The 24,510-nt window shown below is 42.1% G+C and overlaps 2 protein-coding genes across 8 annotated transcripts in view; one reads left to right on the top strand and one right to left on the bottom strand.

Moving 5' to 3' along the window:
- Window positions 1–1,842: 1,842 nt before the first annotated feature.
- TRIM13 (tripartite motif containing 13) lies at window positions 1,843–19,254 on the bottom strand. 7 transcript variants are annotated; one of them, XM_054446736.2, is made up of 3 exons: window positions 18,402–19,254; window positions 17,498–17,594; window positions 1,843–3,087 (listed from the first exon to the last, which is right to left on the bottom strand). In XM_054446736.2, the coding sequence occupies exon 3, from the start codon at window positions 3,079–3,081 to the stop codon at window positions 1,858–1,860; it is 1,224 nt and encodes a 407-aa protein (XP_054302711.1). In that variant the 5' UTR covers window positions 3,082–3,087; window positions 17,498–17,594; window positions 18,402–19,254; the 3' UTR covers window positions 1,843–1,857. The 7 variants fall into 7 exon arrangements, with proteins under 7 accessions (XP_054302711.1, XP_063506957.1, XP_054302713.1 ...); XM_063650887.1 differs by having other exon boundaries at window positions 17,498–17,591; window positions 18,402–18,886; XM_054446738.2 differs by lacking the exon at window positions 18,402–19,254 and adding an exon at window positions 18,131–18,264.
- LOC134738018 (uncharacterized) overlaps window positions 9,678–24,510 on the top strand; it is a 48,955-nt gene continuing 34,122 nt past the window's right edge. The window contains exons 1-3 of the mRNA XM_063650668.1: window positions 9,678–9,719; window positions 17,863–18,188; window positions 24,269–24,383. Of these exons, the coding sequence (XP_063506738.1) occupies window positions 9,678–9,719; window positions 17,863–18,188; window positions 24,269–24,383 (483 nt within the window). The remainder of the gene's footprint in view (window positions 9,720–17,862; window positions 18,189–24,268; window positions 24,384–24,510) is intronic.

The following is a 24,510-nucleotide window of genomic DNA, read 5'->3' as shown; positions in this document are numbered from 1 at the left end:
TGGCAAGCTCAATTTGACTATTCTCATAGCTAGAAGGAAATCATTTCTTCTGTGCTTTTAAATTTATTTGCCACCTTTTATCCCGTCCCCATTTTCATTACCTTCTCTCAACCAAATTAAAGGAGGACTGAGGTAAAGATCTCTTATTTTCAGAAAGTCTATTCCACTTAATGGGCTTTCAAGGAATATCTTACTCTATGACAGAAATAAGGCAGACTAGAGAACAGTTACAAGGTTACTTCTTTGTTATATGAATTCTAAGCAAGGTGAGTTTTTTTATTCCATGAGAGAGTATCTATCTCATGTGAACACAGAACAGCATTAGTGTTCAGCTGATTACTTTGTACTTTGTAATAGCTGACTGTTTTATCTGTTGTCAAATTAGTCTTAACTACACTAAACATTCTTTCTGTAAGCATGTGGATTGGTTTGGTTGTACGCTTGCCATCTTTGGAACAAAACAAGACATAGCTGCCAGAAAAAAGGTAGTCTTCCCATTTCCTGCTCTTGCCATGTGTTCCATATATACATATATGTATGTGTATATATATATGTGTGTGTGTGTGTGTGTGTGTATATATATATATATTTTTTTTTTTTTTTTTTTTTTTGGTCGAGACTGGGTCTCGCTATGTTTACGAAGCTGGTTTCGAACTGGAACTCCTAGCCTCAAATAATCCTCCCACATCACTGTCCCAGAATGCTGAGATTATAGACATGAGCCACCATGCCCAGCCACCTGATCCTTTTTTTAACCTATCTATGCTTTTGCTTGCATAGCCACTTAACATTTCTATTAATTCCAGTAGCTGAAGTTTCCTTACGGCATGTAGGACACTTGAATGGAGCTGGTCTCCACAAGAAATTCCGCACACTCCCTTGTAAGATACCTTCTGAGATACAAAAACAAAGGAGAAAAGGGTAGATTGAAAGCTCCACTCTCCTAAAAATGTAAACTTATCACAAGAAAATGACAGGTTTTGTATGTACCATTCACATTTTGGTGATAATTAACTCTGTAGAAAATTTTGGAAATCTAATTAATTAGTACCTTCAATACCCTTAGTTGTCTCCCGCACGTGTGTGTGTGTGTGTATGTGTGTGTGTGTGTGTGTGTGTGAAATCTTCTACAATACCTTTCCTTTTTTAGACCATGTTCACTGTCAAAAAGGTGCTTTAAGAGTAGTCTTTGGTCGGGCACGGTGGCTCACACCTGTAATCCTAGCACTTTGGGAGGCCGAGGCAGGTGGATCACGAGGTCAGGAGATCAAGACCATCTTGGCTAACAGGATGGTCTTGAGAGACAGTGAAACCCTGTCTCAACTAAAATACAAAAAATTAGCTGGGTGTGGTGGCACGCGCCTGTTATCTCAGCTACTCAGGAGGCTAAGGCAGGAGAATCACTTGAACCTGGGAGATGGAGGCTGCAGTGAGCCAAGATTGCACCACTGCACTCCAGCCCGGGCGACAAGAGCTAGACTCCATCTCAAAAAAAAAAAAAAGTGGTCTTTACTGCATGCTTGATGAACAATCACTACTATACTACCTATACTTCCATCAATACAATATTAGATCATATGATCTCTCACCTATTTTTATCACAGCATAAATACAACCAACATTTGGGGTGGATGCTTATTTCAAAAGCACTCTTTTAAACAAAAAAAGGTTCAGGCCTATACTACTAAATTTCACTTTTATCTTTATGCTACCTAATTTGAACATGTATAGATTATTTTTGGAAGGAATACTTTTGGAGGAAAATATGTGACTAGAATCGTTGACCAAACCTGAATTACCACTCTCTATTCTCTAACAATTTCTAACAAAAAGAGAACTGCATACTTGAAACAGATTTTATAATAGTTTATATTTGCACACAAATTCTGCCACATTGTTCAGTACCACCAAAGTAAAATTCTTGAATCTTTCATTGAAAATGAAAAACCCATCTGTCACCTGTTCCCAGTAAAAAACTGATTGTTCTATGAAATCGGCTGATTTAGTCAGATAGGAACTGAAGTTTGAAAGACAGTCTTTCCAAGTTGCCAGGTTATCAAATAATGACCATTCTAGGAACATGGTAGGACCAAAGACAATGACAAGGCCAAGCAGAAGGACTAGCAAAAATAATTTATAAGAGCTCCAGGGAATCTTGCTAATGAATGTGCCAGTGTCTTGAGGCAAAGAAAGTTTATCCACATCGACTAGTTTTATGTCTTCCCACTGACTGGTATCAAAGTTCTTCATTAAAGGGCTTGCAGGCAAATTAGAGGGAGGTAAAGGAGTTTCCTTGATTACTTTGATTTTCTCTCTAAACTCCTGCATCTGTTGCAGAAATACAATGGGTTCTGACACATCTTTGAAAGCCTCAGCAATGTTAAAGGCCATCCGTTGCTCCTGCAAAATGGTGTTGAGTTTGTTGATCTCTGGGTCATATGCTTGCATAACAGCAAGTTTCATGGTCTCAAAGTCAGACAGAATTTCATTCTTCTTTTGATCCAGTGTGTGTTGTAACTTCTCAAAAAATTCCTTCACTTTATCTGAATCTTTAGTCAGTAACTGTAGGGATTTCCTCTTACTAGTTTCCAAGGTATCCAAGCGAGAAAGAGCATCTCCCCGACGCCAGGTCTCAAAGCTCTGGAAGAGGGACTCAAAGGCATCCCTTTCCTGAGCATAGGCATCTTCAATAGAACAGAAGACATGTTTGGTGTGCTCCCCACGAGTAGCACAGATCCCACAAATCAGCTGCATATCAGTCAGGCAGAAAATGTTGAGAGGCTGCCCCAAGTGTCCTTTGCATACTGGCATTTTGGGAGAGATCTTGATCTTGTTATACTTTTCCACAATACCCTTCAGGGAGTAATTAACCTGCAGGCTATTAATTCCAGTAGCTGAAGTTTCCTTACGGCATGTAGGACACTTGAATGGAGCTGGTCTCCACAAGGAATTCCGCACATTCCCTTCTAAGATACCTTCTAAGCATTTTTTGCAGAAGTTGTGGGAGCAAGGCAAAACCCGTGGATCATCAAACAGACTACAACAAATAGGGCACGTGAGATCTTCTTCAAGCAGCTCCATCACATCCTACCAGAAAAAAAAAAAAAAATTATTTTACTCCAATAACCGTCACCACTAGGACTATGTAATAATTAGAAGAAACTGTCTTCACATTAAAATTTTTCACTGAAATAACCAGCCAAACAAAGAAGTGAGAAATTTGGTAAGGGAATGCACACCAAAGCAAATTTAATCCGCTGAGACTAGAACATGCTCCTTTAATAGTAGGGCATCCTATACACAAGGCCTTTGTGTGGGCTTTCCAACAACAGTCTTTGGCTAAGACAGACTCAGGACTAGGACAACTGCAAGTTGAGCCAGCAAGACCCAAGCAATTGTTTTAAAACAGAGCTGACTACTGACAAAAACAAGGCTATTCACTGTCTGTAACAGAATGAGCTCTTTACTCTGGGCCCACAAATATAAAATGGTATGTTATATAAAAGAAGCACAGAAATATAAATCCAAACATGTACTCTCATGTAGACTTTATTATGAATTGGCATATTTTTCTGTTTCAAAGGCAAGATTACAATTTTTAAAATCACACGTAAAAGCACAAGATGAGAGTTGCAATTCACTCTTCTAGGTAGAGAATTAAATGAGGTTTTTTGTTGTTTTTAAACCACCAGAACAGTAATAGAAGCCATTTTGTATTATCTAGAATCATCAATTTTCACAATGTGGTGGGCAGAAACCTGGATGTCCCTCTTTCAGGGCATCTGTGAGATCAAAACTATTTTCATAATGACACTAAGATGTTACTTGCTTTTTGCATCATGTCAACATTTGTACCAATGGTGTAAAAGCAAGGTGTGTAGACACTGCTGAAGCCTTAGTAGGGATCGAGCAAAGCTGTAAGAAGCGCTGAATTGTATTCTTCATCACCACCCAAATTGGGGTTGGAGTACTGGTTTCACTTAAGAATGTTCTTGATGCAGCAGTAAAAATTATTCATTTTATTACTCTTGAGCCTGTGTAGTTTTTTATTGCGTGACAAAATAGGCAGTACACACAAAGCACCTCTGCATACCAGCAGATGTTGTCTGGAGAAAAAGCACTTAAGTGATGAGCTGCAAGTTAAACCAGCTGCTTTTTTTCATGGGACACCATTTTTACCTTCTGAAAGAACAAATGATAAACTATGGCTATTCAGACTTAGCTACCTGACATTTTCTGGGGGGAAAAAATGAGCTTGCTACTTCAAAGAAAACAACTGACAGTATCTCTTGCTAATGAAAAGGCTGGGTTTTATGTAAAAATTAGAATTTTGGAAAACATTTGATATTTATGAGCCTGACAGCTTCCCATTAATTAAAGACTTTTATGATGAGATGGGTAGTGATATTAATGAATGTGAGGATTTTCTGAGGGGAAAGGAGTACTATATAATGAAATGTGTCAATATCTGGAGATCTGCAAAACACGATGAATACTATTTCAAGTCACTAATGCATGTTATAAATCAGGCATGGGTAAAAGATCCATTTGAAGTTCACGAAAGACCAACAGGTTCATAAACAATTTCAGATTCCATATTCCAACAAAGAAACGAGCACTTGCTGAGTTTTTGTATAGTATCAAAGATTCAGGCTGGGAGCAGTGGCTCACGCCTATAATCCTAACACTTCGGGAGGCTGCAGAGTGGACCGCTTGACCTCAGGAGTTCACGACCAGTATGGGCAACATAGCAAAACTCCGCCTCTACAAAAAAAATACCAAAAAAATTAGCCAGCCATGGTAGCATGTGCCTGTAGTCCCAACTACTCAGGAGGCTGAGGTATGAGAATCCCTTGAGCCCAAGAGGCAAAGGCTGCAGTGAGCCGAGATAGCACCACTGCACTCCAGCCTGGGCAACGGAGAGAGATCTTGCCTCAAAAAAAAAAAAAAAAAAAAAAGATTAAATTACCTGAAAAGGCTATTTAAATAATATTCCTTCCTTTACCAACTACATATCTGTGTAAGCCTAGATTTTTGTGTATTTCCTTTTTCTTTTTTTTTTTAAGAGATGGGGTGTCTCACTCTGTCACCCAAGCTGGAGTACACTGACATGATCATAGCTCACTGCAGCCTTGAACTACTGGGCTCAAGTGGGATCCTCCCAAGTAACTACAGACTACAGGTGTGCACCACCATGCCTGGCTAATTTTTAGTTTTAGTGTTTTTTGTCGTTGTTGTTTTGGTTTTTTTTGAGACAGAGTCTGACTCTGTCACCCAGGCTGGAGTGCAGTGGTGCTATCTTGGCTCACTGCAACCTCCACCTCCCAAGTTCAAGCGATTCTCTTGCCTCAGCCTCCCAAGTAGCTGGGCCTACAGGCACATACCACCATGCCCAGCTAATTTTTGTATTTTTAGTAGAAACAGTGTTTCACCATGTTGGCCAGGCTGGTCTTGAACTCCTGACCTCAGGTGATCCATCTGCCTCAGCCTCCCAAAGTGCTGGGATTACAGGCGTGAGCCATTGCGCCCAGCCATGGATTTTTTTATAGACAGGGTCTCACTATGTTGCCCAGGCAGGTCTAGAAATCCAGCCCTCAGGCAATCCTCCCACCTCCACCTCCCAAAGTGCTGGAATTACAGGCATGAGCCGCCACACCCAGGCTTCTTCATATATTTCAACCAAAATAATTTATTCCAACAGGTTAAATACAGAAGCAGACAAAAGACTCCAGCTGTCTTCTATTAAATAGCCATTCATTACAGGCCTCTATTGCAACGCCATGCTTCTCTTAATTTTGTTTTGGAAAATAGTCATTTTCCTAAATTATTTGTTAACTTGTAATGGGCTTATCATTGTTATTTTAAATGAGTATTTTTTAAAAATTGTTTTAGTTTATAATAGAGTAAATATCAACAGCACAAACATAAAGTTCTAGGGATTCTCTATTTTTTTTTTTTTTTTTTTTTTGAGACAGCTCTTTCACCTAGGCTGGAGTACAGCGGTGCAATCTCAGTCCCCTGCAACTTCTGCCTCTTGGACTCAAGCCATCCTCCTGCCTCAACCTCCAAGTAGCTGGGACTACAGGCACGCATCATGACACTCAGCTAATTTTTTTTTTCTTTGTAGTTTTTTTTTTGTAGAGGTGAGGTCTCACCATATTGCCTAGGCTAGTCTCAAATTGCTGGGCTCAAGTGATCCTCCCACCTCAGCCTGCCAAAACAGAGATTACAGGCCAGGATTCCCAATTTTTAAGAGTGTAAAAGTGTCCTAAGACCAAAATATTTGAGATCCCTAATATAGGCAATACCATTTCTCAATGCAGGTTTATTATTTTTAATTCTTATTTTGAGAGACAGGGTCTTGCTCTGTTGTCCAGGCTGGAGTACAGTGGCCTAATTATAGCTTGCTGCAGCCTCAAATTTCTGGGCTCAAGCAATCATCCTGCCTCAGCTTCCTAAGTAGCTAAGACTACAGGCATGCACCACCACGCCTAGCTACTTTTTTTTGTAGAGACCAGGTCTCACTAGCTGGCCTCAAGCAATCCTCCTGCCTCAGCCTCGCAAAGCACTGAGATCACAGGTGTGAGCCACTGCATCAGGCCACAAGTTTATTTTAAATATACATTTATCTCTATAGTTATAAAACCAAAGAGTACTACATATTTCTACATTCAGTTTACTCAGGGATATATACACATATCACATTATCAACAAAATAATAACATAGGACTTAATCAGTAGGCCATCTATAATAAAAAGTGAATACTTGGCCGGGCGCGGGTGGCTCATGCCTGTAATCCCAGCACTTTGGGAGGCCGAGGCAGGCGGATCACGAGGTCAGGAGATCGAGACCATCCTGGCTAACATGGTAAAACCCCGTCTCTACTAAAAATACAAAAAAATTAGCTGGGCATGGTGGCGGGCACCTGTAGTTCCAGCTACTTGGGAGGCTGAGGCAGGAGAATGGTGTGACCCCAGGAGGCCGGAGCTTGCAGTTAGCCGAGACAGCGCCACTGCACTCCAGCCTGGGCGACGGAGCAAGACTCTGTCTCAAAAAAAAAAAAAAAAAGCGAATACTTTTTTAACAGTAATTTCAACAGCCATATATGACTGGACTATATCTAGAAGGTAAACAGTATTTAAAAGACAAGCTGAGCTTGCAGGGTTAATTAGTTTATGGCTTTTTTTTTTTTTTTTGAGACTAAGTCTCACTCTTGTCACCCAGGCTGGAGTGCAATGGTGTGACCTTGGCTCACTGCAACCTCCGCCTCCTGGGTTTAAGCGATTCTCCTGCCTCAGCCTCCAGAGTAGCTGGGATTACAGGTGCCTGCCACCACGCCCAGCTAATTTTTGTATTTTTAGTAGAGACGGGGTTTCACCATGTTGGCCAAGCTGGTCTCAAACTCCTGACCTCAGGCGATCCACCCACCTCCCAAACTGCTGGGATTACAGGGGTGTGCCACCTTGCCTGGCTTTTTTTTTTTTTTTTTGAGACAGAGTCTCACTGTCACCGAGGCTGGGGTGCAGTGGCGCAATCTCGGCTCACTGCAATCTCTGCCGCCCACGTTCAAGCAATTCTCCTGCCTCAGCCTCCCGAGTAGCTGGGATCACAGGCACCGGCCACCGCGCCCAGCTAATTTTGTTGTATTTTTAATAGACACGGGGTTTCACCATCTTGGACAGGCTGGTCTTGAACTCCTGACCTCATGATCCACCTGCCTCAGCCTCCCAAAGTGCTGGGATTACAGGCGTGAGCCACCGCGCTGGGACCTATTTTTTTTTTTTTTTTTATTTGAGACAGAGTCTCACTTTGTCACCCAGGCTGGAGTGCAGTGGCACAATCTCGGCTCACTGCAACCTCTGCCTCCCAGGTTCAAGCGATTCCCCTGCCTCAGCCTCCTGAGTAGCTGGGAACTACAGGCACCCACCACCACGCCCGGCTAATTTTTGTATTTTTTGATGGAGACAGGGTTTCACCATGTTGCCCAGGCTGGTCTCAACCTCCTGACCTCGGGTGATCCGCCCACCTCAGCCTCCCAGAGTGCCAGAATTACAGGTGTGAGCCACCACGCCCAGCCAGTTTATGGTTTTATATTAGATTGTTAAGATACATGTATTTATAATATATAACATAGGGAGAACTAAAGCAAAGGTTATTCTGTCTCAAATTTAGTGTCATATTGCAAAAAAAGGTGTAATTAGCTGATTTTTCTGAAAAATCCTTTGTTATGTGACAAATCATATAACCTTTGAAAAGCATTGGAAAGAGAATGGCTATAAAGACTCAACTTAGTTTGTCTTCTGAAAGAGATTACCACGCAGCTGTAAGACACACAAACTTTCAGAACAATGAAGTCAAACTTTTGATGATCTGCCAACCCCAGTCCTGCTCCACACTTTTCACTTCCATTACTATCATCTTTTGCCTAAGAATTCTACACAAAGGCCAGATTTTTGAGAAGGCGATAGAAACAGGAAAGTGGTAAGGGCAACACTCAATAAAAGAAACCTAATTTACTCATCCTTGCAATGTTAATACTTCCAGAGAATACTATCCAAACATATTAAATAAGAAGAAAACAAAGAATATACCAAGTGATTGGGTGGGATGAGGAGGAGAAAAAGGGCACCAAAGGCAAAGAGAAACTATGAAGAAAATTGAGGATACAACGACAGGGGTCAAGAAGAATTTTCAGGCAAACAAATGTGATCAAAAGTGAACAGGAAAATGTCACACACAGGAAAACTTAGAAATAACAGTCATCCCAAGGTCATGATCAACATACAGCTCTAAAATGAACCAGAGGGGAAAAAAATACTATTTGGAAAGTCTCTTTTTTAAAAAAACTGCATCAAAATTACAATAGATCCTCTAATTTCATTTTTAGTGGTTTAACTTACAAATTTTGGTTTATAATTTAAAGATTCTTATTTTCATTCACTTTAAAATCTAAGTATTTCTGGCCGAGCGCAGTGGTTCACGCCTGTAATCCCAGCACTTTGGGAGGCCGAGGTGGGCAGATGAGGTCGGGAGTTCGAGACCAGCCTGGCCCACATGGAGAAACCCTGTCTCTACTAAAAATACAAAATTAGCCGGGCGTGGTGGCGCATGCCTGTAATCCCAGCTACTCAGGAGGCAGAGGCAGGAGAATCGCTTGAACCTGTAAGGCAGAGGTTGCCGTGAGCCATGATCGCACAGGAGTGAAACTCCATCACAAAAAAAAAATCTAAAATTTCCTTTTCTCTTCTTCCTTTCTTCCTTTAATTTTATGCCTTCTCTTTTTTTTTTTTTTTTTTTTTTTTTTTTGAGATGGAGTCTTGCACTGTTGCCCATGCTGGAGTGCAGCAGTGTAATCACAACTCACTGCAACCTCCGCCTCCCGGGTTCAAGTGATTCTCCTGCCTTAGCCTCCCAGAGTAGCTGGGATTACAGGCGCCTACAACCATGCCAGGCTAATTTTTGTATTTTTAGTAGAGACAAGGTTTCGCCATGTTGGCCAGGCTGGTCTCGAACTCCTGACCTCAGGTGATCCACCCGCCTCGGCCTCCCAAAGTGCTGGGATTATAGGTGTGAGCCACCATGCCCTGCCTATGCCTTCTCTTTATAATCAAAGCTTTCTCTAAGACAAAACTATGTGACCACTTCCACAAGTGACTAATACCTGATCCAAGAAACCATGGTAGACATCTTTGTTGCCTCCAAAGTTTTGAAGGATAATGTAAGTTAAAACCTTTAATATCATAAATAAAAGGTACTCTTCACAGCAAAGTAACTTACAAAATCTTAAAGTATGGCTAACACAAAATCTGAAGTAATCAACCCAGCTTACTCCTTTGACATGAACTAAAAAAGCATATATCCCCTCCACCTCTTTTTCGGGGTTTCTGGTTGCTTTTTTTTCTTTTGAGAGGGAGTCCCGCTCTTGTTGCCCAGGCTGGAGTGCAATGGCACCATCTCGGCTCACTGCAACCTCTGCCTCCTGGGTTCAAGCAATTCTCCTGCCTCAGCCTCCTGAGTAGCTGGGATTACAGGTTCCTGCCACCACACCCGGCTAATTTTTGTATTTTTAGTAGAGACAGGGTTTCACCACGTTGGTCAGGCTGGTCTCAAACTCGTGACCTCAGGTAATCCGCCCTCCTTGGCCTCCCAAAGTGTTGGGCGTGAGCCACCGCGCCTGGCCTTTTTTTTTTTTTTTTTTTTTTAAGACAGGGTCTCAGGCTGTCACCCAGACTGAAGTGCAGTGGCACCATCTTGGCTCACTGGCAACCTCCCCACCAGCAACCTCTGCCTCCTAGGCTCAAGCGATTCTCTTGCGTCAGCCTCCCGTGTAGCTCGGATTACAGGCATGCAACACTACCACCTGGCTAATTTTTGTGTTTTTAGTAGAGACAGGGTTTCGTTATGTTGGCCAGGCTGGTCTTGAACTCCCCACCTCAAATGATCCACCCACCTCAGCCTCCTAAAGTGCTGGGATTACAGGCGTGAGCCAGTGTGCCCTGTCTGTTTTGTTATTTTTTTTTTTGAGGGAGTATCACTCTGTTGCCCAGGCTGGAATGCAGTGGCCCTAACACAGCTCACTGTAGCTTTGACCTCCCCAGGCTCAGGTGATCCTCCCACCTCAGCCTCATGAGTAGCTGTAAGGTACTACAGGTACGTGCTACCATTCCCAGTTAATTTTTGTACTTTTTTTGTATAGATGATGTTTCGGCATGTTGCCCAGGCTGGTCTCAAACTCCTGAGCTCAAGCAATCTGGACTCAGCCTCCCAAAGTGCTGATTATACACGCATGAGCCACTGCACCTGGCCTCAAGCTAGTTTTTTTCCTAATATAGAAGTCAAAAAACTTTATGTAAACAAAATTATTATTCACCGTTCAAATTTCAACTTTAAGTCAGATTAAGCACATAAAGGCAAACAAGTTTTCCAAAATTCATCTCTTCCTTTGAATGTTTCTGAATACTTAGAAAACTCTTAAATTTTGAAGCACAAATAACAATTAAAAACTTCCCAAATGTTTTATACAAACAATTTTAAAAGCTGACAACTTTTTAAAGTTTCACTTTTTAAAGTTTCCAGAGAGGTGGTAGTAGACACTAGTTGCGGAAAAAAGTCAACCTTGTTCTCCTGCCATATTGATGTTTTCTAACATACTTTTAAATTTACATACAATGAAATTCACTTTTTGATTTACAGTTTTATTTTTAACAAAGTTGCATACCACCATGAGTTTATTTTTTTGAACAAATTGTCAAGCTATCCACAAACAAGAAGGATTACAAAAAGTGCTTTATCAATCCTAACTCAATTAGTATTTGGCAACAACAGCTTCTATAAATGAGAACCGTAACACAACCACTAAAATAATAAAAATGGAAAAGCCAATACTTACAAAGTAAAGGTGTCATAATAGAGTTTATATGTATGTATTGGGTTTCTTCCTTCTAGAATTCTTTTAAGAGATCAACCCAAAATGATTATACTGCAAAAGGTACTCATTCATTCACTCTGAAACAAAAGTTCATTTTCTCCTTATAAAATCTATTAGTAAAAGAAACTTTCCTACTAAGGTTTTAAATTCCACTGGCTGTTAGCAATATAAAGTTGTTCAAAATATTACCCGTTTTTTTTTTTCATTTCCCATTAGGGAACAAAAAGAAAAGCCAATAAACATATCATGCTTTTATCTTAAGGATTTAACTCAAATTTCCATCCTGTTTTGAGGCATCTTTGAAGGCAAGAATTTCAAAACAGTACCTAAGTATCTATCAGGTGGCTAGACAGCAAACATTGAAACTCACTTCACAGACATTAAATTATGCTAAGCTTTACTGAACCGAGACAGCCACAAATGTTACTTCGAAATAATTCCTATAATAAAATGGCTCATTAAAAAAAATCATTTCCTCTCAGCACACTAGTTAATCTTATTTTCAAAAATAGTGTACTATATTCTCCCATCTCAGCCTCTAGAGTAGCTGGGACTACAGGCATGAGCCACTGCACCTTACTATACTTCAGTATGAGATCCATTAGGCCGGGTGCATTGGCTCGTGCATGTAATCCCAGCACTTTGGAAGGCCGAGCTAGGTGGATCATGAAGTCAGGAGTTCAAGATCAGCCTGGCCAAGATGGTGAAACCCTGCCTCTACTAAAAATACAAAAATTAGCCGGGAGCAGTGGCAAGCACCTGTACTCCCAGCTACTCGGGAGGCTGAGGCAGGAGAATCACTTGAACCCAGGCAGCAGAGGTTGCAGTGAGCCAAGATCACACCACTGCACTCCAGCCTAGATGACAGAGTGAGACTCCATCTCAAAAAAAAAAAAGAGATCCATTAATAAATGTTTTCTTGAAACTAAGGGTCTAATTAACAACTATTAAAATCTACGCAGAGGATGTAAGAATACTTTAATATTCTTCTGAGTTTTCTCTATGTTTGAACATTTTCACAATAAAACAGGTGGAAAAACTAAAGAGCCAGTTATTAAAAAACCATATTGAGTTTAAAAAGTAAAACTTTGAAAACATTAGCTAAATATAAGCCTCATAAGAAGTTTAATCTGCTGTAGTATGGTTTGTTTTTGTTTTTGTTTTTTTGAGACAGTCTTGCTCTGTCGCCCAGGCTGGAGTGCAATGGTGCAATCTCATCTCAACTGCAGCCTCCTCTTCCTGGGTTCAAGCGATTCTGCTGCCTCATCCTCCCAAGTAGCTGAGAACACAGGTGCCTGCCACCACGTCAGGCTCATTTTTACGTTTTTAATAGAGACGGGGTTTCGCCACGTTGGCCAGGCTGGTCTCAAACTCCTGGCCACAAGTATCTTCCTGCCTTGGCCTCCCAAAGTGCTGGGATTACAGGCATGAGCCATCATGCCCAGCCTATGGTTTCATCTTTCATAAATTTTTTTTTTTAATGTATTACTGGAAGTCTCTGAATCCAGACCTGTGAGGAGACTGACATACTTGTCTGGCTCTCAGTCTGTAACCTCTGACAAACCACTTATACATACTAGTTTCTCTCCTCATTTGTATAACTATTTTAAAAGGTATATGAAAAGTATTTACAAAGTTTTTATTTTAAATACTCTGTATCAATGTGTTATTACTCTTCATTCTTTTAGAGACTGTCCCGGTGACTTATATGATCAAAACAGGACAAAGTAAGATACAGAGATCAGGTTTCAGATATAATCTCTAAAAATGAAAATTAATATATATAGCACCTCTGTTATGTATATGATCAAAACAGGACAAAGTAAGAAATATCAGGTTTCAATACCTCTAAAAATGAAAATTAATGTATTACATATAGTATCTAAAATAATTGTTATGTGGCTCTTGCAAACAATATAAAAGTTACCTATGTGTCCATATAAGACAATAAGTAACCAACCTTTTCTGGCATTATCCTAGAATAAACAGTAGTTAAAATTTCCAAGGTATTTCTAGCAGAGATCCTGACAAGGCAAAATAGAGCTAGTACAGAATGTTCACTAGCTTGGAAAGTTCACCTACTCAGAAAGTTCACATAGGGTTGTCAGACTAAGGCGAAATTCTCAAAAATATAAACCAGGTCACTCATTACCTCGCTAGTTCAGAGCACTAAGAAAAACTTTTTCCTTTTCCTTCATTCTCTTCTCCGTACCACAGTTTAGCCTGGACTCTTTCCTGCCCTTTTTTTTTTTTTTTTTTGAGACAGAGTTTTGTTCTTGTCACCCAGGCTGGAGTACAATGGTGTGATCTTGGCTCACTGCAACCTCCGCCTCCTGGGTTCAAGTGATTCTCCTGTCTTAGCCTCCCAAGTAGCTGGGATTACAGGCACTTGCCACCATGCCCAGCTAATTTTTTGTATTTTTAGTAGAGACAGGGTTTTACCATTTTGGCCAGGCTGGTCTCGAGCTCCTGACCTCAGGTGATCCGCCCACCTCAGCCTCCCAAAATGCTGCGATTACAGGCCTGAGCCACTGCACCCGGCCAGGTGCTGTTATTCTAGAAGGTATGATAAATAGTTTATAAAAGACACATAAAAGTAAGTTTCAGAGATATGCTCATGTCTATAGTTAACACTACTGTACTGTACACTTAGAAATTTGTGTAGAGGATAGGTCTCATGTTAAATGTTCTTACCACAATTAAAACCATAAAATATTGACACCATACTGAAACCGAAGTTATCCATGCAACTAGCTTTTGTGTCTTCTTAAATTATAAAAGTAACTTGTTTTTATTATAGAAAATTCAGAAAATACAGAGAAAAAGCCACCCATAATCACATCAGCAAAAAATCACTACTATTATTTTGGTGTCTTTACTCCAATCCCATGTGTCCGTGCATGTGCACACATTTTAACAAAACTGGTAGCATAATATAATTTTGTATGCTATCCTCTTATTTATTACATGCCTTTCCCCTATCATTATATGTTCTAGAAAAACATGACAGTCCATGTTGTGGATATGCTTTCTTATTGCTTATTTATGGGTTTGTTCTTGTTGCTGTGTTTTGTTTGTGAGTTGGCGTGTTTTTTTTGGTATTGTAACATTTAGATAAACACCTTATAGAGAAAAGTCTTGCTCCACAGCTCTAATTATTTCCTTAGACAATTCCTTTAAATGTACTTCTGAGTCAAACAGTAAGGACATTCTTAAGGCTCTTGAAAAGATGACTAGATTTCTCTCTAGAAAGGGTTTATATCACTTTATGAACTCTAACCGATGATGTATTAGAGTGGTCCACCTCTCTATGCAATTCCTAAACTTACAACAAAACCATACTTTTATAGGACTTAGTAAAAAAACAAGAATAAGACACACTTGTTACCATACCTACATGAGTTTAAAATATGAAAGTTTAAGGCAATTAACATTAGTCTGCATCTGTGTCTTACCAATATATATATATAGGCAATAAATGGTAATAAAAGTTATGGGGTAGGAATAGAAATACTGGGCTTAAAAGCATCTTAGAAATCATCTAAACACCTAATTTTAGGAGTCAAAAAAACTAAGACACCCCCAGCACTCAAAAAGTGGAGACTCATCAGTTGTACACAGAAAACTAGGCATCACAGAGCCTGAGTTTTCTAATTCTTAGACCTTAGCAATATCTAGAAAGGGACTAAAGAACTCAGTATTCTTATTCATAAAATGAAGGGGTTTAATCATAAGCTCTCTAAAATCCCTTCTAAAATTTTGCAATTTTTACAAACTAGTTTTAACAGGCTCTCCAGTGAAGGGGAAAGCACAGAACCTGCTTTTGAGTACCTGCGTTCAAGCACCAGTTTTATCCTTCATAAAATTAGGATTTTTATATCTGGGAATGGTGCCACACACTTGTAGTCCCAGCTACTCCGAAGGCTGAAGCGGGAGGATCACTTGAGCCCAGTTCAAGACCAGCCTGGGGAACACAGCTGAGAATCCCATCTCTTGGAAAAAAATTTAAGAATGATTTTTATAGTATTTACCTCATAATGAAATGGCTCCATTGCCTGGGGGATACACCCGTGGTTGTCTCGAACCAAGAAAGAATTCAGGACATGGACACACACGAGGAGTGGGTTTAGGAGTGGAAAATTTAATAGAGAAAGGTTCCTCATGCTGAGAAATGTCACCCAAGAGAGGGTCTCTGGGTTTGGGGTGAAACGCAATCGATTTTGTACAGAGGCTTGAGGAGGCGGTGATTTACATAGGGCCCAGGGGATTGGTTTGACCAGTTGTACCATTTTCACAGCCTGTCTAAAGACTGGCCCTCCCACCCTCATTTTTTGTTATGCAAATGTGGCTTCTACCTGGGGCCGCCATGACACCTGCACCCGTGGTTTTACCTAGTGGTCGCCAAGACGCCCACATAGGGTGACAAGGAAAAGGGAGCGAGAAACCCCACATTGAATGCACCTGGCTTCCAGATATAGCAGGGGACATTTACATATAAAAGCTTCTAGCCTGCATATTTTTGCTTGCAGCTGGACTTTTCAGGCTTTCTGTTAGAGAATAAATGGTTTAGGGCTTTTTTTTTTTTTTGGTAGAGTCTCGCTCTGTTGCCCAGTCTGGAGTGCAGTGGCGCGATCTCGGCTCACTGCAACCTCTGCCTCCCAGTTCAAGTGGTTCTTCTGCCTCAGCCTCCCGAGTAGCTGGGATTACAGGTGCGCGCACCCCCATGCTCAGCTAATTTTTGTATTGTTAGTAGAGATGGGATTTCACCATATTGGTCAGGCTGGTCTTGAACTCCTGACCTCAAGTGATCCACCCACCTCAGCCTCCCAAAGTCACCGGCCGGGAGCTGCTTTTTATTAAAGGAAAATTCCACCGAGAACTCTTTTACCCTTTCTAGCTGCCTAAAAATAATTTCTTAACTCCTGTATTATAGTAACGTGTGAGAATTCCATAAACTACGAAACTATACAAACATAAGGTTTAATTACATATGTGCAAACTCTACACATTTAAGGTGTTATTTTGGAGCATCAGTGTATCAAGCAAGAAAAGGTTCTAAACTTGAAATGTGATTTCAAGGCAAGGCAAAACAAATATTACATAAGGTATCAGGTACAAAGCAGTGTCATGAAAATGAGCATATCTGAACAAAAGCTGTGACAGAATTAAGGCCAGATAACCTATCATAAATGTATAGAATGAACAGAACAGCCCGGTTTTAGGCAAGGACTTCCCAGGGAGGTTTAGTAAGCCACAGCTGGTAGAAAGGAAAAAAAAAAAAAGGTATTTTTAGGGAAGGATAGGGACGCTCCCATTGTGCAAGAAGGAAATATAGCCAGTTATTTAATAGAGAAAATTTAATAGAGAAAGGTTCCTCATGCTGAGAAATGTCACCCAAGAGAGGGTCTCCGGGTTTGGGGTGAAACGCAATCGATTTTGTACAGAGGCTTGAGGAGGCGGTGATTTACATAGGGCCCAGAGGATTGGTTTAACCAGGTGTACCATTTACATAGCCTGTCTAAAGACTGGCCCTCCCACCCTAATTTTTTGTTATGCAAATGTGGCTTCTACCTGGGGCCGCCATGACACCTGCACCCGTGGTGTCATCAAGTTCTACTAGATGGCTACTTTTCAGGCTTGATGGAGCAAGAGCTCCATCAAGTTCTACTAGAAGGCGTGCCTATGTAAATGAAATTCTGCTTTTAAAATGCCTATTATATAAAGGTCTCTAGAAAACTCAAGCCCTGTTCTACAAGCCCTAGCAGCCTGACAATTCACTAAGCATAGGAGAAGGGAAAAAAAACTAGGAAAAAAGTGTGGAAGCCCCTGTCTTCCTTTGTAATATAAATGTTTGGATATATTTAAGATAAATACCACATAAATAATTGCTGAACGTGGATTCTGTTTTTCTAAGTTTTAACAAAATATGCAAAGAACAAAGACCACCAATGAAAGTGGATGGCAACATACGTATTCTACACACAGTTCCATTTTGGAAGGTTCTAGGGCCTATTGAAATTGGATGTTTAAAAAAAAAAAGATAACACAGGAAAATTATTGTAGTTTACCTCTGTCTCCTACAAGCTGATGTATTTGGCAGGGTTACTATTTCCCAGGGCAAAGCAGGTCTTTTTTTTCACGTTTTGACTAACGAACTAGAGGCTACTGCAAAGAAAGAAGAAAAATAACTGTATTAACGCATTTATTTGCACAGCACCCCAATCTCGACCCTCAATTTTTTCAATCGCCCCCACAAATAAAGCCCGGCTGTTTAGACCTGGTGAACCGCCAGGAGCCTGGAGCTCTTTGTATTAAGCAGCTTCTCGGTTAGGGCGCCCTCCCCCGGCGCCATGCAACCAGACGCTGGCGGCGCGCTCTAACCTAAGGCCCACACCCGTCTTTTCTTTTCTAGGGGATGTGGAGACGCTGGTAGCGGGGCCAGGAAGGCTCCGGACGGAGCAGGTTTTCTGGACCACAGACACACTGCCCCGGCGCCCACCGCAGGCCGCTCCTCCCCAGGCCCGTGCCAGTGCCCCGCTGGTTTCCGCCGCGCTGCCGGGACTGGAGCTCAGACGGCCTTCGCCAGCCCCCCCAACCCACGCAGGTCCCTGCTGACCTGGGCAAATCCCCACCCTCGCTGAAGGTTCGAGGACCACCCCGCTTTCCCGAGAGGAGCCAGGCAGCGGGTACTTATCTCCGACCTCCGGCGAGTAGGAGACGCCGCGCGACCGCCAGTCCTCCAGTTACAGGAACCGCACGGTAGGCGCCAAGCACAGCCGCAAAATGGACTCGCGGCTCCGGCTAGCTCCGCCCCCTTCCCCCTCCCCTCCCCCTCCCCTCCCCTCCCCTCCCCTCCGTCCCCTCCCTTCCCTTCCGTCCCCTCCCCCTTCCCTTCCCCCCTCCCCTTCCCCTCCCCCTCCCTTTCCCCTTCCCCCTCCCCCTCCCTGCCCCGTCGCCCGCCTCCGCCTGCACCTTCGGCCCCGCCTCCCCGTCCCGCTTCGCCTGCGTCCCGCCTTCCCGGCCGCGCCTCTCCCTGGCTGAGGGAGCCGGGTGGTGAGATCGCGATCCTTCCGGCGTCTCCAACCGCCGCAGGCTTTCGCCGTCCACCCGCGCGGGCCGCCTGGGACTGGGAGGGCCGGGCTGCGGGCTTTTCTCCCTTCCAGAGTCCTGCGCGCCCCCGACGCCCGCCCGCAGGGGCTGGACAGAGGCTCCGGGAAGTGGACGTCTTTCGCCCAGACTGTGGGCTCGACTGAAGCGGCGCCGTCCCGGGTGGGGCCGCCCGGGAAGAAAGTCTCCCAGTTAAGCTGCCGTGCAGTTAAGATGGTTGGGTTTGGATTGTTGTACTTTTTTTTTTGTTCGTTGCATTTTTAGGAACAAAAAAAAAAGCCCAACCCTTCACACCACTTCATCCGCATCTCAAGACCAGAAGCCGACCCCAGCGGCTCGGGGAATGGAGCCCCGCACCCCACAAGGGGGAGGGTGGGACGGGCACCTCCGCACTGCGCGGCCTGCGGAGTCACCGATTCGCGTTGGGAGCGCGCCAGGAGCGCCAGGGCTCTAGCCTGGGGCGCCGGGCAAGGCGCAACCAGAAGAGGGTTCAGTATCCCCATCACCCCCACCCCCAACCGTGACCCTCTTTCTTTGCGGGCTTTAGGCAGGACACCAGAGACGCAATTCTGTTTAAAATTCTCTTTTAAGAAAAGGAACGCCTGCTTTTGCCTTTGGGGGAAAGGATGAACTTTCAAATTGGCTTTAAATTATCCACCACTAACAGTTACTCAGTCGCTAACCCGACTATTCTGACGTCCACCTCCCGTTTGAGGACCTTGCCCAATAGCAAACGTACTAAGCACTTAACCAATGAATGGTGTGGAGGATGCAAACATGGATGATGAAGGAATGGCTCCTCCAAAATTTACGATCTTGGCAGAAGTGAGGCGAGTACAGAATCTCAGAACACGCTGCAGGATTGAGTTCGATCCCAGTTGAGGAAGTTTGGGTTTGGGGAGGAAATAGGTTATTTTGGAGAAATGATATTCAAGACCTACCATACATAGCAGTACAGCCCGTTGACTAATAATGCTTAGCCCAACCCCCGTAAAAAGCCCCTGGCCACATCCGTCTCCTGAGATTCCCACTTCTCTGTGTGCATCTCCCTTCCTGCTGTAAGAAACCTAACTTTGCCTTCGTAGAACACTTCTTTTAATTTCCGTCATTCAGTCTCATAAGAACACTGTGTAAAAGAAATTACGATCTTCATCCTATATAGATGAGAAAACAGGTGAAGTGACTTTTCCAAGGTACAAAAACAAGAGGCAGAGCTGAGGCTAAAGGCAGATTCCAGATATGGGCTCTTTCTACAGCACCGTAACTGTCAGTGACAAAAATGCACCCCAGTTCCTTACTAAATTTAGTGTTTTTAGGCCAGGCACGGTGGCTCACGCCTGTAATCCCAGCACTTTGGGAGGTCGAGGCGGGCAGATCACCTGAGGTCAGGAGTTCCAGACCGGCCTGACCAACATGGTGAAACCCGGTCTCTACTAAAAATAAAAAAATTAGCCGGTCATGGTGCTGCATGCCTGTAGTCCCAGCTACTTGAGAGGCTGAGGCAGGAGAATCGCTTGAACCCGGGAGATGGAGGTTGCAGTGAGCTGAGATCGTACCACTGCACTCCAGCCTGGGCAACAGAGCAAGACTCCGTCTCTATAACTAAATAAATAAATTAATTTAGTGTTTCTAAAAAAACAAAGTGATCTATAGAAACATCTCATTTATTTGTTGTCATTGTGTGTTGATTGATTTTGAAACAGGGTCTATCTCTGTCCCCCAGGCTGGAGTGCAGTAGCACGATCATGGCTCACTACAGCCTCAAGCCCCCGGACCCAAGTGATCCTCCTCCCTTAGCCTCCCAAGTAGCTGGGACCACAGACATGCGCCACCACGCCTGGCTAATTTTATTTTTGGTAGAGATGGAGTCTCACTATGTTGCCCAGGCTGGTGTCAAACTCTTGGGCTCAAGTGTTGCTCAGGCCTCAGCCTCCCAAAGTGCTGGGATTACAGGCGTGAGCCACCGCACCCAGCCATATGGAAACATTTCAGATATCCTAATATTAAAATGATATTTCACAAGACTGGACAGTTATTAACTCATGTGAAAGGAAAATCTTGGGGCCCCAAAATCACTAAGCTAAAGGAAAAAGTCAAGCTTCCGAGAACTGCTTAGGGCAAACCTGCCTTCCATTCTATTCAAAGTCACCCCTCTGCTCACTGAGATAAATGAATATCTGATTGCCTTCTTTGGAAAGGGTAACCAGAAACTCAAAAGAATGCAGTGATTTGCCTCTTATCTCCCTAAAACCTGGAAGCCCACCCCCTGTTTTGAGTTGTCCCACCTTTGCTTCGAGTCGTCCCACCTTTTCTGGACCGAACCAGTGTTCATCTTACATACGCTGATTGATGTTTCGTGTCTTCCTAAAATGTACAAAACCAAACTGCTCTGACCTCCTGAGGCTGTATCATGGGCATGCATTGCCAACCTTGGCAAAATAAACTTTCTAAATTAACTGGGACCTGGCTCAGATTTTTAGGGTTCACATGCAAAACCCACAAATTATCCTTAATATAATTATATAATATATACTTATGTGGTTAGATCTGGTTGGTGGTAGATACTAATACACTTTTGCCCAACTAAGTGTAAAACACATTAAATCTGTATAGCAATCTCTAGACTATTACACAAAATTAACTACTAACTAGAAAACACAATATATTAAATTCTCTTAAGTGTGGAAAAATGGAGAAGGAAGAATAACCTTTTCTCTCCTCCCGTGGTCCTAATACACAGAACAGCGACTGGGAAACTGCCACTAGAAAAAGATGACTGTCCAACTAAAACCTGCATACACAGCTACATCCTTCCCTGGAAGAGCACAGTGGAACTAGATCCTAGTAGAGATAGCACAGGGATTGTCAACGTTCTTGTCACATTGAAATTTCCTTCTACTGATCTTCAAATAAGTAACTAACAGCTGAAACTTGGAATTTATATATCAGCACAGCACAAAGACTATAGATATATCTAGTCTTATGTAAGTTTCATCTTGTGTGATAAATGTATTGCCCCCCCAGCCCCCCACTGCCGGCCCCTCCGAGAAATATATTTTTACAGGGTAGAATTTCTAATATATATAAAATACATAATATTAAATAATGTTTATATATTATATATTAATATGTTATATATTAATATTAAATATAAATATACTGCATATTATATTTTTAATATAAAATGGATATTATTGCATTGATTTACTTCCTGGTGTTGTTTTCATCCTGGGCCTTGACAAAGATAAAAACTTCTCAGCCTTCCTCCCCACCTACCCAGACAGAAATGATCACATGTTCCATAACAAAAGGGACAGTGCCAAATTTAGTGTACACTGAAATGTAAATTGTCAGAGTGAGGAACATCTAATAACAAAGCCTGGAGCAACTGTGCATAGGGGAAGGGGTCTGGTAAGCCTCCCTAGATACAATGGAACTTTTTTATTATTATTCAGTCCTTCCGTTTAGCTGCCAGAGTCATAGATGCAAGCCCCAACATTCCCCAGTGAGAATTCCTGCCACTAAAAGACACTGACAGTGCAAGATGTAGAGAAAAGAGCATAGGCTTTGGAATCAGTTCTGCATCCAAACTCTATCTCTGCCATTTACTAGTTGTTCAAGTTACTTAGCATCTCTAAGCCTCAGTTTCCTCATTTGTAAAATGGGAATGATGATACATTTGATCATGAAAATTAGGTAACATATAAAGCAACCAACATTGCGGCTGATGTATAGTAGGTGTTTAATAAGTAATTGGTGCTGTTATATGCAAAAAGAAAACCATGCTCATTTGTAAGCATGATTTCCCTAGATCTGTAAACTTAGGACTCAAGTACAATAGTCTTAAACAGAGCTAAACTGCCTATGCAGTAAAAGAAGCTAGCACCATAATTTCTGCTTTTCTGCATCTAGCCCAGGGTGGCTTTTCAAAAGCATATATCCCTCTGCTTTTATACCTCTTCCCCTGTGCTTGGAGAAAGGAGAGAAAAACAATAAACATCAAACTCAATGAAAGAAAGACCTTACTGTTTTTTGGGTTTTTTAAAGTTCTGTATTTTTGGAGAAATTGAACATTCAAATATTCCATTAAAAGGAAGGTAAAAATGTATTTATCACAAAACACAGGAACTTACCTAAGACTTGATGAAATTAAAGGGAATTAGTCCCTAGTTTGAGGAAAATTCCAGACTCTGTATATTTCAGTTGCACAGTGAAGAGTATGCATTAAGTAGAGACAACAGCAAGATCAGTTTCTTTGAAAGAGAGTGAGAGACACTTAAGCAATAGTAAACTTGACCTTTAGTTATACTATTTCTGTAGATAGAAAAACTGTAAGAATAAAGTAAAATAGGTCAGAGGTAATTAAGGTCATACTAGCATATGCTTATAATTTTATACTCACTCAAATTTTATAATTCTCAGGATTGTGCTAGGCATCAAAGGTAATTCCCATTCAGCTAAGAGACACAAGGTCGGGCACAGTGGTTCACATGTGTAATCCCAGCACTTTGGGAGGCCAAGGCAGGTGGATCACCTGAGTTCAGTAGTTCGAGACCAGCCTGGCCAACATAGCAAAACCCCGTCTCCACTAAAAATACAAAAATTAGCTGGGCATGGTGGCGGGCGCCTGTAATCCCAGCTACTCGGGAGGCTGAGGCAGGAGAATCACTTGAACCTGGGAGGCAGAGGTTGCCATGAGCCAAGATCACACCATTGCACTCCAGCCTGGGCAATGGGAACGAAACTCCGTCTCAAAAAAAAAAAAAAAGGGACACAAGTACTGTTACTCAGTACATAACAGTCGTTGTTTAAAACCCAAAATAAGTGATGAAGACAAGGCCAGAGGAAGGCACTAGAAGCATAAGGGAAGATTTCATAAGGGAGGTGGGTGGGAGTTGAACTGCATCTTTAAAAATCACAAGATTTGAAGAAGAGAAAGAGGAAGAGCTTTCAAGGTGAGGAACACACCAACAAGCTCAGCGTGGAGATGAGGAGCATGGCCTGCTTTGGAAATAATGTTTGAAGCCAAATATTGTAATGGTTTACATGTCAGAACAAAGAGCTGAACTTCATTTTGTAGAAAGTGGGGAGCCACTGAATAATATGCATGAATGAAAACAAAATTTTAGAAAGATTGATCTGATGACTAGGTCCAAGATTTAAAGAGAAGAAATTTATTTATTTATTTATTTATTTATTTTGAGACAAGCTCTCACTCTATTGCCCAGTCGCAGCTCACTGCAGCCTAGGTCTCATGGGCTCAATGGATCCTCCCCCTTCAGCCTCCCTAGCCTACAGGTACCCTCTGCCACACCTAGCTAATTTTTTTATTTTTTTGTAGAGATGGTGTTTTGCCATGTTGCCCAGGCTAGTCTCAAACTCACAGACTCCAGTGATCCACCCGCTTTGGCCAATCAAAGCGCTGGAATTACAGGTATGAGCCACTGTGCCAAACCAAGAAATTTATTTTAATATTTTGAGATTTGTTATTGAAAATTACAGATTTTTAAAAATGCAATAACATATAAAAGTACATCATATATGGTTCAGTCTTACTGAACCATTTAATATAATATTTTGTCAAAGTACTCAATTTATAAATAAAATATAAAAATCATTAATTGTGACAAATATTTCCTAAAATCTTCCAAAAGGAAACTATATATGTGTGAATACATATAATTTGCTTGTATATCAATCATATGTATAATTTTTCTTTCTTTTTTTCTCAGAGAGAGTCTTGCTCTGTCACCCAGGCTGGAGTGTAATGGTGCAATCTTGGCTCACTGCAACCTCCGTCTCCCGGGTTCAAGCGATTCTCCTGCCTCAGCCTGCCAAGGTTTACAGGTGCCTGCCACCACACCTGGATAATTATTTGTATTTTTAGTAGAGATGGGGTTTCGACATGTTGGCCAGGCTGGTCTTGAACTCCTGACCTCAGGTGATCCACCCACCTTGGCCTCCCAAAGTGCTG

Source organism: Pongo pygmaeus, chromosome 14 (assembly GCF_028885625.2).
Source record: "Pongo pygmaeus isolate AG05252 chromosome 14, NHGRI_mPonPyg2-v2.0_pri, whole genome shotgun sequence".
NCBI lineage: Eukaryota > Metazoa > Chordata > Mammalia > Primates > Hominidae > Pongo > Pongo pygmaeus.
This window is presented reverse-complemented; position numbering and strand designations above follow the sequence as displayed.